General features: G+C 47.1%; 1 protein-coding gene across 1 annotated transcript in view; it reads right to left on the reverse strand.

Annotated features, from left to right (window-relative positions):
- Nucleotides 1-15,661, reverse strand: part of VANGL1 (VANGL planar cell polarity protein 1) — a 52,011-nt gene that overhangs the window by 18,422 nt on the left and 17,928 nt on the right. Inside the window, exon 4 of the mRNA XM_037019994.2 lies at nucleotides 12,793-13,400. Coding sequence (XP_036875889.1) covers nucleotides 12,793-13,400 — 608 coding nt within the window. The remainder of the gene's footprint in view (nucleotides 1-12,792; nucleotides 13,401-15,661) is intronic.

Here is a 15,661-nt window from a genome sequence, read left to right on the forward strand (position 1 = left end):
TCTCCAAATCGCAGGGTCCTTACCCGCAGGGTGGGAATAGTAACACATAAAACTCTGCTGTAACATAAGTGGGCTTCAACTGCATAAAATGTATTCCTGAAAGGTTAAGGAAATCACTTGGGCAAGCCTGGTGTGGGTAGCAAGTCAGAAATTCTAGTGACAGGCTGCAAGACCCAGATACACCAGGTTCCAGCCAAGGTCTGTTGTCACCTGCGGTATTATCTCCCGAGCTTAAATGTCAGTGGGGACAATTCCAAACTCTATGACTTCCTAAGACTTCAAAGTCAGTTGGCATTTAGGCCAGGAAAAATACTGGAGACTCTGGAGTCCACGCTCTACTTTCCTGCCTCCCCAGAAAGACTTGCTAGCCTGGTTTAGGCTTGTTTTAAAGATTAAATGATTGAATCTACTTTACACGGTTCCTGGCCCAAAGCAAATGGCTCATAAAGGACAGCACCGTGAGCATACATGTCCATGTATGTCCCCCATGTGTGCCTCCCCGGCCCTCCTCAACAAGGGCCTACCACAGGGGTGCCACTACAGGAGATGAGCCAGGACGGGTCCCCCAGCACAGTCTTCCTTATGAACTTAGACCATAAAGTTACGCTACTATTTTATTTCCTGCCAACTCTCAGCCTCCTGAAAATAAAGCCTGGCTACAGGGAGGCAGCCATGGTACACAGGCAGAAAAGCACTGGCTTTAGAGTCAAAAGGCTTGGATTCCCATTCGGATCCTGCTACTTTGTATCCCTGTATTTCCCCTTTCTGGCTAGTTTCTGGGTCCGTGATGGAGAGAGAATACCACCTACTGAATGTGTTTGTTGAGAAGAACAAATGAAATAATGCCAGTGAAAGCACTTATAAACTATAAGGCATTGTACAAATATAAAATACTATCATATGTTAATGAGTCTGAGCATTCTGCAGCAAGGGATGGGGTTGGGCGGTAGCTGGACAAGTCAGTCGCTGGGCAGAAAAGCATGACCCAACCTGCACTTCACTGAGTCACAAGATGTTACTCTTCACAGAATGAAGAGACTGTAGTGCTCACCCAAGCAGGGACACAAGAATTGAAGACACCAGAGTCCTTCTAACCCAAATCCCCAATCCATACACCAATTCTTTTAATAACACCCCAGACAGGAGCCAACCTTGAAAAGAAAATTTACTCTCACTTGGTACCGAAATGGCCTTTAAGTTCTACCCACTGGTCCACCCACTACTTCCCCCTGGACCGAAGTCCCTCTTTCTTATAAAAGCCCATCCAATGCTCGAAAGAAACAATTGTGGCCATAAACATTCTGCCTTTTAACTCTCTGATTTTGCAGATAAGGGCACTAAGGCCTAGAAAAGCACATAGGGATGTGTGTGCACACACCTGCGCGCGCACACACACACACACACACACACACACACAGTTGTCTATTACCTATTTATTCACTTCTCCATGGATTTATTGTGGTGTCTTCAATTAAAATAGTACATGCTATTAAAATGAGAGATATTAAAGGCTTTAGAGCATATTCTGTCCTAGGCCCTCACACTTTATAGCCTTTAACCTCCCCGGAATAGGGAAAAAGGCCTTCCAGGACAGGGCCAGGTGAGGAAGCCTCATGCAGGTCTTAGTCACTTGTTTTCAAACACTAATTTGCTGCCTTTATTTGCTTATGCGCCTGTCAGCGCACTTACCATCCAGTGACCAGGGGCTGTGACAGAACACGTGACTGGGGGTGGAGGGTGAAGATCCACAGAGGAGACAAAGCTGTGTTTTTGAGTTTAGTCTTAGAAGACGAATGACAGTCACATCATGTGGCCCATGGGCTGTAAAGCTAGGCAGGGGAAGCAGCATGGGCACAGGCTGGTGTTAAACTGTGATCCTCAACAGCTACAATGGGAGTGACAAGGCCACAGTGCTGAGCCCTAGAACAGCTCTGGGAACCTGTTGTGGTGGGTTGGAGTGTGACTCTCAAAATCCACATTGACTCAGAACCTAAGAATGTGACCTCATGGGGTCTTTGCAGATGTAATTACAGTAAGTTAAGATAAGGTCACACTGGTGACTTTATAAGAAAAGAGGTGCACAGAGACGAAGGCCACGTGCTGACAGAGCAGAGACCGGAGCAAGGCAGCTCCAAGCCAAGGAGCACGAGGACTGCCAGCAACCAGCTGGAGCTACACGGGAAGGAAGAATGCTTCCCTGACACTCCAGAAGGATCATGGCCTCGCAAACACGGAGACTTCAGACTCCTAGATTCCAAAAATGAGAGAAACTATTTTAAGCAACTCAGTTTGTGGTTCTTTACTACAGCAGTCATAGGAAATGAACACATTTGTATTTAGGGCCAGAAGGATGAAGGCAGGTAAGGGCAAGGCCAGGCGAAGATGACTGGCAAGGTGGGAGAGGGTCTGGGGGAGAGCAGGGCAGAGCGGGGTGTGTGGGGCAGAGAGAGGGCAACCCGCAGGGGAGACCCGAAGGATGCCAGCAGTACAGGTACAGGCAGCAGGGCTCCCGAAGGCACCGTGGCTCCGATTCTTTAAGACGCGCTTGCTCCAGTGGCTGCCTTGGAGACTCAACCCAGGTCTTTGAGAAAACTCTAAAATGCAGCACCCAAAGTGAAAGCTGCTACAGCTGTGAAAACTGCCAATCGGGGAGAGCAGGCTGATGCTCTCAGCTTTGTCTGACTTCTTCCTGGAGGACTCAGCAAGACTCCGAGATGGATGTGTGCTCGCTTCTCTGCTCCCTGGACTTGGAGATAAACTGACATCAGTCTGTCTGAGTCAGGATCATGTGCAGCAATATTCACGTGAGTCCCAGAGACGCAAACATAATTAGCCCCTGACAGTCGCCGCCACCTCCGCTGAGAACCAGGCACATGAGTGTTTCTGTCTCCTGGCCCTGCTTTCTTTTAATTACAATGTTTGCCTTAAAACTGCATTTGAAGAGGTAGCTTATGTAAATCCCACACAGATAAGAGGCAATGAGCACCTTGGAAATTAAGGACAGGAAGGGGTAAGAACTGGAACCAGTTTGTGTTTATTGTAGGTGTGATCTGGGAGAAAGGCTGGATTTTCTGGAACTTTGTCACAATAGAGCAGAAGGGACACACATTGCTGCCTGAGATCTTGAGATGTGAGGCAGGATGCCCACCCTGAGAGGGGACACAGAGCAGCGGCCCCGCCCTGCAGGAGGCCCTTCCCGTGGCTGTATGGATTCCCAGGTCACCCCAGACTGCTGGCTCCCCAGCTACACGGGAGCTTCAGCGACCAAGTTCTCTGAATCAGTATTCACAAGCTAAAAGTGTCCCTGGCCTAGGCCTTGAATATCGGGCCACAGACAATGCTTCCCCTCAAGTGATAGGCTTGGCCACCGCCACAGTCTGCCTGGACAGTTCGCACCTCGCTTCCAGCTGGGGCAGACCCCACCACACAGTTCACCCTAGGTTGAAGGGTAAACCCACTGAAAGCACATCATGACCAGAAGTCAGTGATATCTACACTGACAGCTCGAGGAGGCAGAAGCAACAGGGCTCAGCAGCCATGGGACAGACTCCAAAGTGCATCTGAGGTGCTAGCACCCAGAACACTTCTCCATGCCATTTACTGTCTCCACTTTAAGTTTCTGATAATAAAGTTTAACCCTAGGAAATACCCTTTCTTATAATACAAGTAAAACCACACCGAGAGCACGCCCAGAGACCGCTCTGTCGCACTGGGAGTGTGGGACTAGAAGCAGCCTTCAGCTACAGCCAACAACCTGGTTCTTCTGGGCTCAGAAACTAAACAAGAAGCTGTCATACGTGTCATCCTTCCTGGCTGTAATGCCACGATCCACCGGGGGTGTCTGAGTGTAGTGACAGCACTGACGAGAGAGCCTTCTTCAGAGCAGATGAGCCAGTTGTGGCTGGCTGTCCGTCAGGTTGTGCTTCCACCGCTCTTGCACTGGGGCACAAGACATGCTTCCCCTCGAGTGACAGGCTTGGCCACCGCCAGTCTGCCTGGACAGCTTGCAGCCTTGCTTCCAGCTGGGGCAGACCCCACCACACACACAGTCTACCCTGGGCTGCACTGGCCCTGCCTGGGGTGGAAATTCAGCTTTCTTAACACTTTAAATTACTGTGCTGCACCATACCAGATAAACATCAAAGACAGCTGTCTGCTTAGGGTTCTATAAGGAGATTTAGACAGGGACCCGCAGCACCTCTGGACCCACCCAGAATGCTCGACTGGCCTTCTCTTACCAAGCCTCATATTCTGCAATGCCAGTACCTCTGGCCTTGGGAAGAACTATAGGGGCACACGAGGAAAACTCTGGAGTCTGAGGACGACCAGCCTGGCCACTGGCCAACTGGACTTCTGGGCAGGGCTATGCAGTGGCTTTGTAGGACAAGGGAAACAGGCCCCTGTCCATTGCCTTCTTGAGCATTAGCGACTCCCACGCACTGTATCAAATCACACCCATCAATCTGCAGGTGAGTGGGTAGAATGCAAGGCCCTTTCCACAATGTGTCTTTCAGGAAAATGAACAGCACACCATTCGGGGTGTGGGGTCCACCACCCAGCTGCCTGTAGCCCCACAGGAAGGCCATCTAAACCAGCTTTCCATGCACGGCTCCTGCTCCCTCAGCCACTATGCTCTGTGAGGGCTGACTGCACTCAGCCAGGCTTGCGGGCAGAAGCCATGCGAGGGAAGCCTTCCCAGCTGTGGCTGCTGCCAGCAGGCAGCTGTACAAACACAGGGCTGCAGTGTCCAGCACCTTACACTCTCATTAAAGCCACTTTTAACAGGCACTACGGGGCCAAACCACAAACGGCAACTCTGTGCCCGCCTTCAAAATTCTCCCACAGCAAAGCAGATCTGAGCAAAAACCTACACACTCTTCAGCTCATATATGTTCTTATCCTCTGCTTTTAAGGGGGTGTGGGGGCAGAGGGGGTGAAGACTGGCAAATATCTTTACTTAAAAGCAGTTAAACAAAACATGTTTCTAAAACTGAAATCATATATGAAAGCATGATTATAAATAACAAGAACCTAAACCTCTGATGGCCACTTAAAAACACTCCCCAATTTCACAGCCAATGGTACTGGACCCTCCCCAGAATGTTGATGTTGGTCTTGCACATGGGCAGGAGGGGTCCACAGCCCACCCAGCATGACGGCCAAACCTGATCAGCTGCGTGGGTATTGTCTGACCCTGAATCACAGACATTAAGCTTTCAAGGTGAGCTGGACATACCCTGGAATTACTGAAGCACCCTTAATCTTCCCAAGAGATTCTCCCTTTCTTATTTCTAACCAGAAAAACCAACATGCAGTCTGGAGAGGCAAGGCCTCCACCCATGCTGGGAGGATGCAAGCGGTGAGCTGCACTCAGTGATCCCGTGGTTTCTGGGGCTCTGGGGTCAAAAGTTACCAGTGTGCATAATGTTTCTGTCTTAGCTCTGGCTGCCATAACAAAGTACTATAGAGGAGTGGCTTAAACAACAGAAACTTATTTTCTTACAGTTTGGGAGCCTAGAATTCCAAGAACAAGGCTTGGTCAATTCAGTGTCTGGTGAGCGCTCTCCTCCTGGCTTGTGGATACCTTCCGACTATATCCACACACAGCCTTTCCTCGGTCTGTGTGCACAGGGGAAGAGAGCGTACAAGTTCCACGGGGACACGAATGTTATCAAATCTATGACTTCATTTAAGCTTCATTACTTCTTTAGAGGCCCCATCTCCAAATACAGCCACACTGGAGTTTGGCGCTTGAACCTATGAATTTTGGGTTACATGACTCAGTCCACAACACTCACCCCTGGCCCCCCAAAATTCATTTCCTTCTCACATGCAAAATACATTGATTCTATCCCAACAGCCCCAAAGGTCTTAACCCATTCTAGCATCAACTCAAAGCTTGAAGTCCAAAGTCTCACCTAAAATATCCTCTAAATCATACATGATGAGACTTTAAGATATATACTGAATAAATATTCCTCTCATAGTGAGGCAATTTCCTCTCCAGCTGTTAACCTGTGAAAACCAAAGGTATGTACTTCTAAAATAGAATGGTGGATCAGGCACAGGAGAGACATTCCCATTCCAAAAGGGAGAGACTGGAAAGAAGGAAGGGTGATGGGTCTCAAGCAAATCCAAAACCTTGTAGGCCAAATGCCATTACGTCTTAATGTTTGAGAATAATCCTCTTTGGTTCAATGCTCTGAGCTCAGGGCCAATGGGGGTGGCAGTGTCCCTCTCACCCAGGCTCTGCAGGGTGGCCCGACCCTCTGAAACCAGTGGGGAAGCAGCCTTGTCCCCTGGGCCTGTGGATCTCTGAACCACCTCTGGAGCTGTCTTCCCTCTTCTTAAAGGATGTATGTTTGTAGCCTTCCTTCATTCCACTGCGTTTCTGTTTCCTTTAGTCCCAGCAGACAGTGTATCTACTGGTATAACACCATCTTTATTCCTGGCTTCTGCTGAAATGGCTGATTACATCCTTAGTTTGTACCCCCACTCACATGCTTATCAGATGTAACATCCTTAGTGTTCTCTTCAGTACATGCTTCATCATTTTTGCAGTATGGATAGGCAGCCAATCTTCCAAATCTTCAATTTTGAATTCCTTTTTGCTTAACAATTCCTTCTTCAATTCATCTCTCCTCTTGCATATATACTGTAAGTAGCAAGGAGGACCCAACCAAGCTGCAGCTTCAATATTTGCTTAGAAATTTCTTCAGTTAAACACATAACTTCATCACTTGTTAAGTTCTACATTTCACAGAACACTAGAATACGAACACAGTTCAGCCAAGCTCTTTGTCACTTTATAACAAGTATCGCCTTTTCTCCATTGTTCAGTAACATGTTCCTCATTTCCACTGAATTTTGGGGGGAACACATTCAACTCCTTAACTGTTCCTTTTCGACACAACAGTGCTACAATCATGTACTACCATATAGTACCACTATCTGAAAAGCAATCTAGGAACCATTTCTTCTAAAGCACAGGGGGTTCTGTGATCAGTAATCAGATCTTTGATAAAAACATCTGTGGTCAACACCAACTTGTAAGATACCCTTATAGTCTCATTGAATGAAGCATGCTTAAAAACCCAAACAGTTAAAACCTGCTGACTAATTAAGTCAATGGAGCTTCAGCAAAATGGGTCTCTTACAGAATGGATCCCTGTGAATGGACAAGTTTCCCAGAGGGCTGGGAGAACAGCTGTATCTGCTTTTGAGGTTTCAGTCTCTCTCCTTGCTGCTGCTGATCAGCTATCTTATGTTCACGTGCTTCCTTAGAGCAGCTCTTCCTCCCACTTGAAATGTGTGACCTCTGGACTTTTTGAGGTACATAAGACAGTAATTAAATTTGTTAGTACTGTATGCTGTGGGTAAAATTGTAATATTTCCAGAATCTCTCGCCTGGCTTTAGTACATCTGCATATCAACAGGCAGGCATTCAGAGGTGGAAAGAAGTATGGCTTTAGTTCATTTGCACCATTCTTCAGGGGTGGAAAGAAGTTCATCTCCATATCAATGGGTAATTACCTGGGCAAAGAGGGCTTATCTTTGGGTACCCAAGAGAGAGCGGTTTTGCTGCTGCTGGAGCAGGAGAGAGATGGGCCAGACTGCAGTTTTGTAAGCAATAAACGGGTTCTAAACTTTATTTCTCCCTTTGACTGATTTCGGTTTTCAGAGGTATTTTGCCCCAGGGTTTCCTCTCCCCGGACTTACAATGCAAAGTAATCATAAGCAGATTCTGAGAATGAGAGCCTGAGGTGGTTATGGGAGTCGGCTTCATCCTGGGCCCACTGAAACCACCCTCCCAGGACTCCTCACGTGGTGCAGTACTCTCTCCTGAAATCTGGGCTGGGGCTCTGACTTGCTTTAACAAGGAAATTAAGTGGAATTTGCATTGGGCCAGATCCAGGCCTAAGCCTTGACAGGCCTGGGAGCTCCTGCTTTTGTGATTTTGGGAGCCCTGAGAAGTCTATCTACCCAAATGAAGTAACTTGCCCCCAGAGGGATTTCTGGGGAGGGAGAGAACAGAGAACACATGGGAAGGGGAAGAGCTGACTGACCATTCCAACTGCAGTCACCCAGGGGCCACTGGCCAGACCAGTAGAAGAACTGCCCAGATGATCCCAGCCCATACAACTGTGAGAAGTAATAATAAAAGAATAAAATATTGTTCTGTGGTACTAAGTTTTGGGGTGGTTTTATATAGCAACAGATAAAGGAGTTCTTTTGGGATCTGAGACATATAGGAAGTTGTAAAAAAGTTGAACAAAGGCTTAAACCGATCACACTGTGGTTATAAGGCCCAGGCTTTGCTTGCTAATTGACTGAAAAAAAAAAACCCAACGAGCTAATGAAAGGCTGTAGAGGGCCAGCCAGCCAACGCTGACAATCCTTTCATTCCCTCCTTCCCAGCCCTGAGGCTGGAGTTAAAATGAAATAGGATAATGTATAAAAAGGTGGCTAGCACCCAGCCTGGCATATGGTGAGCACTCAAAAATGCTTATGAGTTTGTTCATGCATTCTTAGAGCAGTGACATGGACTTGAGCACATCCATTCAGAAGCACCATGGTGAAACAGTTAAGATTATTCTGGAACCAGACAGCACGGGCTCAAATCCTGGCTCTCACTGTAGTCACACATGCAGAGCTGTAGACAACCTCCTTAACTCTTCTTTGCCTGTCTCCTCAACTGAAAATGACGATAACAGTGCCTACCTCACAGGATTGGTAAGATGAAACGAGTTACACATTAAAAGCCCAGAAGGTCCCTGACATAGTAAGGACCATGTAACTGTTAACTATTAAGAGTTTCATTGTTGTTGCTACTGTATATCTCAGACTCAGTCAGTTACACTAGCATCTATGTTCCAATATTCATAGTATTTACCTTTAAAGATTTCAAAACTGAGAAATTATTAATTAGGGTAATTATATGCCTTTTTTTTTTTCTGGATTTCTCCCCAAATACAATCAGATCGAAACTCACTAGTCTTTGGTAACATCCTGGAAAAATTATCAACTCATTGTGAGAACACGGCCAAGAAAAATGACCACCGAGTGTGTGTGTGGAGAATTACAAACTAGAAGTGCTGAGACCCCAGAAAGCTGCAGAGAGCACAAGGGACAACAGGGGTGACGCACAGGAAGGTGCTGGCTCCCTGCGGCCTTGCGCAGGCCCCTTAACCTACAGCCTGAGGCTCTCCACCGGTAAGGGTAACACCACTTCCGGCCTGCCCCCACACAGACAGTGACAGGGTCCAGGGCAGGAGTATATGCAATCAGACATCTGAAAAGCTCTTTGTCATCCCTAAGGCTCTGGGCAAAGGTTAGGAAGTTTGTTAATCTAGTTGTGGTATCTCACTTTGTAAAAAATAACCTGTTACATTTCTGTAAGTTTTCAAAGAAGCCCATAACTCCATTCCTGCCAGTAAGTAGGGCCACTGCAAGTTCCTTTTATGTGAGCTAACAAGAAGCATGTTTTCCTTAAGAAATGAAAGAATAGGCATTCTTTTGACAACTCTCAAAAATAGCTCAGTCTATTCAACAAAATCATCTTTGAGAAAGAAATAAAAACTCACCGTTGCCCTACACCTAAGCCTGATAGATGGCTCCCACAGGGAAGGCTTTACATAAAAGGCAGGTGGAGCGGCCTGATTCAGGCTGGCGCTGAGAAGACCTGGTATTCTGACCCCTGGGGCTCATACTCTGTCTATTCTGATCCCCCTTCCCTCCTGTCCATTGCTACACTTTACAAAAGGGCTTAGAAGTTGTATTTCTGGCCCAGTAACTCTTCCAGCTACCGCTGGGTTTGGACCAGATTTAGCCCAAGGACCTGCGGGTGACTGGGCTCACACAGTGCCAGCAGGGAGAGATGCCAACCCTGCTCCAGCCCTGGCAGACAGGCTGCCACAGGGGCAATCAGCCCTGCCTGAGGGCTCTACTTATGAACAAAGTCCTCTCTCCTTTCCAGCCGTAACCAGGGTCTCCAGGTGAGGGACACAGGGGGCCTTACTGGAGAGGAGAGGAGGGAAGCAAGGGTCCTGGAGAGAGGCGGAAAGTAAGATCTGGGGCCACCCTGGCACACTCTCCCCCAGGGCTGCTGCACACATCATGCAGTGGACAGCTACTACTGCAGGCCTGGGTACAGGTGATGGGAACACAGGAGGGTGAGGGAACTCCAGGCAGGGGCAGGGATAATGCCCAGCAGGACACAGCCTCTCTCAGGACAGGTCAGGTTTTGCCAAAGGTCAAGAGGTGGAGAGAAAGCCGGCTCTGGTCGCTGCAGAGTGAGTGGTATCTCTATTGCTACCCTTGGGTCTCCTAGGGAGCTGGGGTTAGTGGCTTCAGGGCCAGTGAGTAAGTAGTCTGGATAACCACAAGAGGTTTGCAACTAGCCTGAAGCTCAGAGCGCAACCAGACCTGCCTCTCCCACCAGCGCCTCCTCCGGCCAGCACAGCGACATGGTGAGGTACCAGGGCCACTGACAGTTCTCTGGACACACCACAGGCACACTGCCCTGGGGCTGTCTGGTTTGTCCCCTCCCCACCCCCACCCTGACCCACTGTGCCAAGCCAGTCTAGGAGGGGCGGTGTGTGAGCCGTGGAGGGGCAGCCAGTCCCACTGCCTGGATTACCCAAGGGGACAGACATCCTTCCCTTCCCACCTACACAGGTGGGATTCACAAAGAGGGGGCTGAGACCAAAACACAAAGCCACAGCAGGCCTCACTACCTCACTACTACTGCCCACTCACATTTAAAGAGTCCCAACTATCACTCATCTCTGTGGTGACCAGAGCCGGCTTTCTCTCCAACCCTTGACCTTTGGCAAAACCTGTCCTGTCCTGAGAGAGGCTGAGTCCTGCTGAGCGTTATCACTGCCCATGTCTGAGTTCCTTCACCCTCTCGTGTTCCCATCACCTGTGCCCAGGCCTGAGGTAGCAGCTGTCCACTGCATGGTGTGTCCTGGACTCTCTCATGAGGCCCAAGTCCCGTGACTTCCGGGTTACAGCTTTGAAGGCAGCTGTCCTTGTGTCTCAGAAGCCCCAGTTCTGGGCTCTGCATGTGGCAGACATTTAATACGAATCTGTTGGTCATTCTCCGATGTAAAATATGGGGAAAGAAAGCTGCCTTGAGATGAATAAGCAACAGTGACTTAACACTTGCCTTCAGAGCTCCACAGACATCTGCAGAGGACTCCGAACGCCTGATTAGCCTGTGTAGAGCATGTGAATCAGACACTGATTTCCTCTGAGGATCTTTCAGGGTGGCAACAGCCTTAACACTCACCACCCAGTCCTCAGGGGGTGCCAGCAAAGCTGGAGAAATCAAAGAGCATGTCTGCCAACACTGAGACGTTTTGGCGCTGTGACCTGACTCCAACCCAGGGCTGGGCCACCCACTGGCACCCCAGCCAAAAACATGACATAGCCATTGTTCTGATACCCACTAAGGTGCCCTTGCTGATCTTGGCTGCTGTGCCAGCTACAATATCACAGCAGTAATGGCCACAATTAACTAAGTGCTCCCCATGTGCCAAGCAAGTTACACACATCAGCATATACTGCCTGAGGAGGCCAGAGAGTCCAGGAGTTCCACAGTTTTTGGAAGACAACAGGCAGAAAAACAGTCCAATAAGCACAAAATGAGAGCCACCATGATAGGGGCATAAACCCGGGGCCAGCTTCATGACAACAGGATGGATCCTAACGAGGCTAGCCATGTTGTTTTGCACAAACTGCTTCGATCCCCTAAACCCTGCTTTAATCATCTCTAATACAGGGGTTAATAACACCGAAATCAAAGGGTTCTGTGAAGACTAAACACAACCATCTACACAAAGTGCTTACCCTGGGATAAGTAAAAAGAAAATAAATGAGGGTTACACTCTTTCAGCCAACCACAAATGATTAGATTTTATGCACGGATTTAGAATATGACACCTCAATGTATTTCTTTTTCTCATACATACATTTCAAAATGCTTAACTATTACAAGTTTGGGGTCTCTAACCTGCACTGGATTCTTTAGTGGATGGTCACTAGAGTGACCATCTAATTTACTGCCTAAAACAGACACCTCTGGGAGTGGGGAAAAAGGAACAACTATCACATGGATTAACAATTGCATGGGATAAAAGGGTAAGCCAGATGTACCATATGAGCAAAATGGAATGGCTGATCACTCTGTTCGTCGTTCACAGACCTATTTCAGGACCAAGGGCAGTAGCTATCACCATGCACCCTTTTTGGAGCTGCCAAAAATTTTGAGAACAGACCAACAGAGCTCCAACTTGGATGAGAGCCAGCAATGGTGCCACCCCGTTCAGAAGGCAGGGAAGTCAATGCACAGGAATGCTGCCCGCCACACACACACACACACACACACACACACACACACACACACACACACACACACACACACACAGCTCCAAGTCAATGCACAGGAATGCTGCCCGCCACACACACACACACACACACACACACACACACACACACACACACACACACACACACACACACACACACACACACACACACACACACACACACACACACACACACACACACACACACACACACACACACACACACACACACACACACACACACACACACACACACACACACACACACACACACACACACACACACACACAGCTCCTCCCAAAATCTGAAGAAAAGTCAGACCTGGTCCTGGCACTTGGCACCGCACCTGTCATCATCCCTCACTTGCTCAACAGCAGCTGTCTTCTAGAAGACCCTACCCTCCTGGATGCTCTCCCTTACCTCAGGTGGCCCAAGCTGTAGAAGCGGGACTCGCCGTCAGTGGAGCGGACCACCTGCAGTGTGAACATGGGCTGCAGCTGTCGGAGCTCCAGCAGGACAATGGCCAGGTAATGGATGAAGAGGAGGGCGTCCACTAGCGAGACCGCGTATTGCACAATGCCCTGGTAATTTCGGTCCCGAGAGTCTAAAATGCGGACCCCGTAAAAAAGCCAATAGGAAACCACAAAAAGAAAGATGAGCACCAGCAAAAGGGCACGGAACACAAATACCCGCGGCACATCGGCTCGTTGCTTGCGGAAAAAGAGTGCCCAGGTCCCGATGAGCAGAATGAGGAGTTTGAATGCCACAGAGATAAACAGTCCCTCACAGATGGTGCCACAGGGCTCTAGCTCCTCCCTCCACAGGATGGGAGGCAACAGGATGAAGGCAATGGGCGTGAGGAACACTAGAAGGCCAAGGACCAAGGCGACAGTGAGACCCAGGTAACGCTTGCAGTCCAGTCCCACACTGTCCTCCAGGTCCTTGCTGATCCTGGCAATGTCCTCCTGTGAGATGCTGTGCTCTGAGGTGCCTGTGATGGCCGTGGTGGTCTCTCCCCAGTTGTCATCCTGATGGGGAGAAGACAATGAGGACAAAGAAACACAGGCAGCAGATTATTTGGAAAAGCCACAAAGCAAGCACTTGCAGACAGGAGACACAGAGGGCCACCTCACTGAACCTGAACCAACCCCCACACACGGGCTTCCTAGAAAATGGAAACTTAACTCTCAAACACAGAAAATGTTTTAACTAATACTTTTCATTGAAATTTTTCAAAATGTATCATATGTTTATCTTTAAAACAGAGAAAACATAATTTAACCTTGTGTGTGTGTGTGTGTGTTTGGGTGATTCATTACTATAATTCTGATTATCATCTGCTGTGTTGGAATCAATCCCCTGAGCCTGGAGGGGACTATCTGCCCTGCAATACACAACCCAACTGTTAGACAAACAGATGAAAGTTCACCTATGGCATAAAAAGAAATCCCTCCATGTTTTCTTCTCAATTCATGGCTGGGATATAAAGGTTTACAAAGTCCAGCTTCTGGAAGTGGGATGTCACTATGCCCTCCAGTAGCTCCAAAGAGCAAATGGCAGTGAGGGGATTTACAGGGCTATGTACAAGTCAAAGCTTACCTGCACACACACCTCCACAATGTTCTCAAAACCCGTTTAATAAGTGTCAGTGTCAAGCATGCCTTGATAATGTTTCTCATTGAACAAGCTAAGCAAATTCAAGTGTCTATGGCCAGGACAGCTCAAAAACTCCTCCCAAAACATACGTTCTCATGCCAAACTGAGTATCAAGGGCATAGAAATACCAGGATTACTATAATGTGTCTGTCTTTTACTTTCTTGCTTTCTTTGTCTGTTTAAACTTTGAGGGAGTTTCTAGTTGGAGCAATTTACTCTCTTCATTTAACAAGATCAATTTGTTAGGAATTTAAACTGTTTGCTATTTCACTGGCAGCTCTGACTCCATCCCAAAGCGACAACAGAGCAAGAAGGCAATGAAAAGCCACCTGGGGTTGAAAGAGGTTTTGCCTCAGAGTTTTGTGTATATGATTCAACTTAGGAAAAAAAACAGTCAGATATATAGGGGCAAATTGTGTGAAATTAATGTGTAAGACACCAACTCAGAAAAATCCAGCTCTGGTTAATAGCTGAATTGGCAAGACAGAGATCTCACAACAAAACAACCACCCCAAATCTAGTAACAATAAAAAAAACTATGACTTATGAAATGTACAGGCTATGGAGGGGAGTGCTGGTGATGGTAAAGGTGTTGAGCAAACTTCAATTTGGAAGTTACAAGTATCACATACCATGAGAAAAATGACTATAAGACAAAATTCAGAAGCAACCAAGGCTCAATCATTGCTGGTGGAAGTATAAAATGGTACAATCACTCTTGAAAACGAATCTGGCATTTTCATATAATTTCAAATATATACATAACTATATGGCCAGCAATTCCACTCCCAGGTTTTTATCCAAAATAAATGAAAACATATGTCCACAAAAAAGACTTGTAGAAGAATGTTCTTAACAGCTTCATAACAGCAAACAATGGTGCATCCCAAATGTCTGAACATCAAGAAAATTGATAACAAATTGTGGTATAGTCATACAATAGAACACTATTCAAAAATTAAAAAAAAAAAAAAATGAATTGCTGAAGCACACCAAAACATGGATCTCAAAGTCATGCTGAGAGAAAAAAAGTCCAAAAGAATATGATTGCAATTCTATTAAATTGTAAAACAGGCAACACTAATCTACAGTGATAGAAATCAAAACAGGACTGACCTTGGAGAAGTGGAGGTGAGGGACAGGGACTGACTGGGAAGAATATAAGAGAATTTTCTAGAGTAACAGAAATATATACATACATTGATAGGAGTGTGAGTTGTGAGTTTATTACTCAGTGGTTAAAACTTATTAAACTGCAGACTTTTGATATGTTTATTTCTTTGTGTCAATTTACTTCAATTTTTTGGAAAGAAAAAAACTCATCAGCAAAGGAAAAAATTGCCACAAATTCAAAGATGGCCACCTTGCTTTAATATAGTGTGAGTGGACCGGTTACATACAATAATTTGTTTTGTAACACTCTTTGTGAAGGCAATTACTGGACTCCATGTTTTGTATTGGCCCTAATAGTTGATAATCAATGTGGAAAAAATTACCACTAGTACCTTGTGGTCATTTTGTTGACTACCACACTGCTCTGATTTAGCTATTTACCCTTTTTTCCTGCCAAAGAGTTGCTAACACAATCCCTGTCCATATTAAGAATGTGGGCACACCTGTGCCTAAAAAAGGC

This window comes from Manis javanica, chromosome 4 (assembly GCF_040802235.1).
Source record: "Manis javanica isolate MJ-LG chromosome 4, MJ_LKY, whole genome shotgun sequence".
Taxonomy (NCBI): Eukaryota; Metazoa; Chordata; class Mammalia; order Pholidota; family Manidae; genus Manis; species Manis javanica.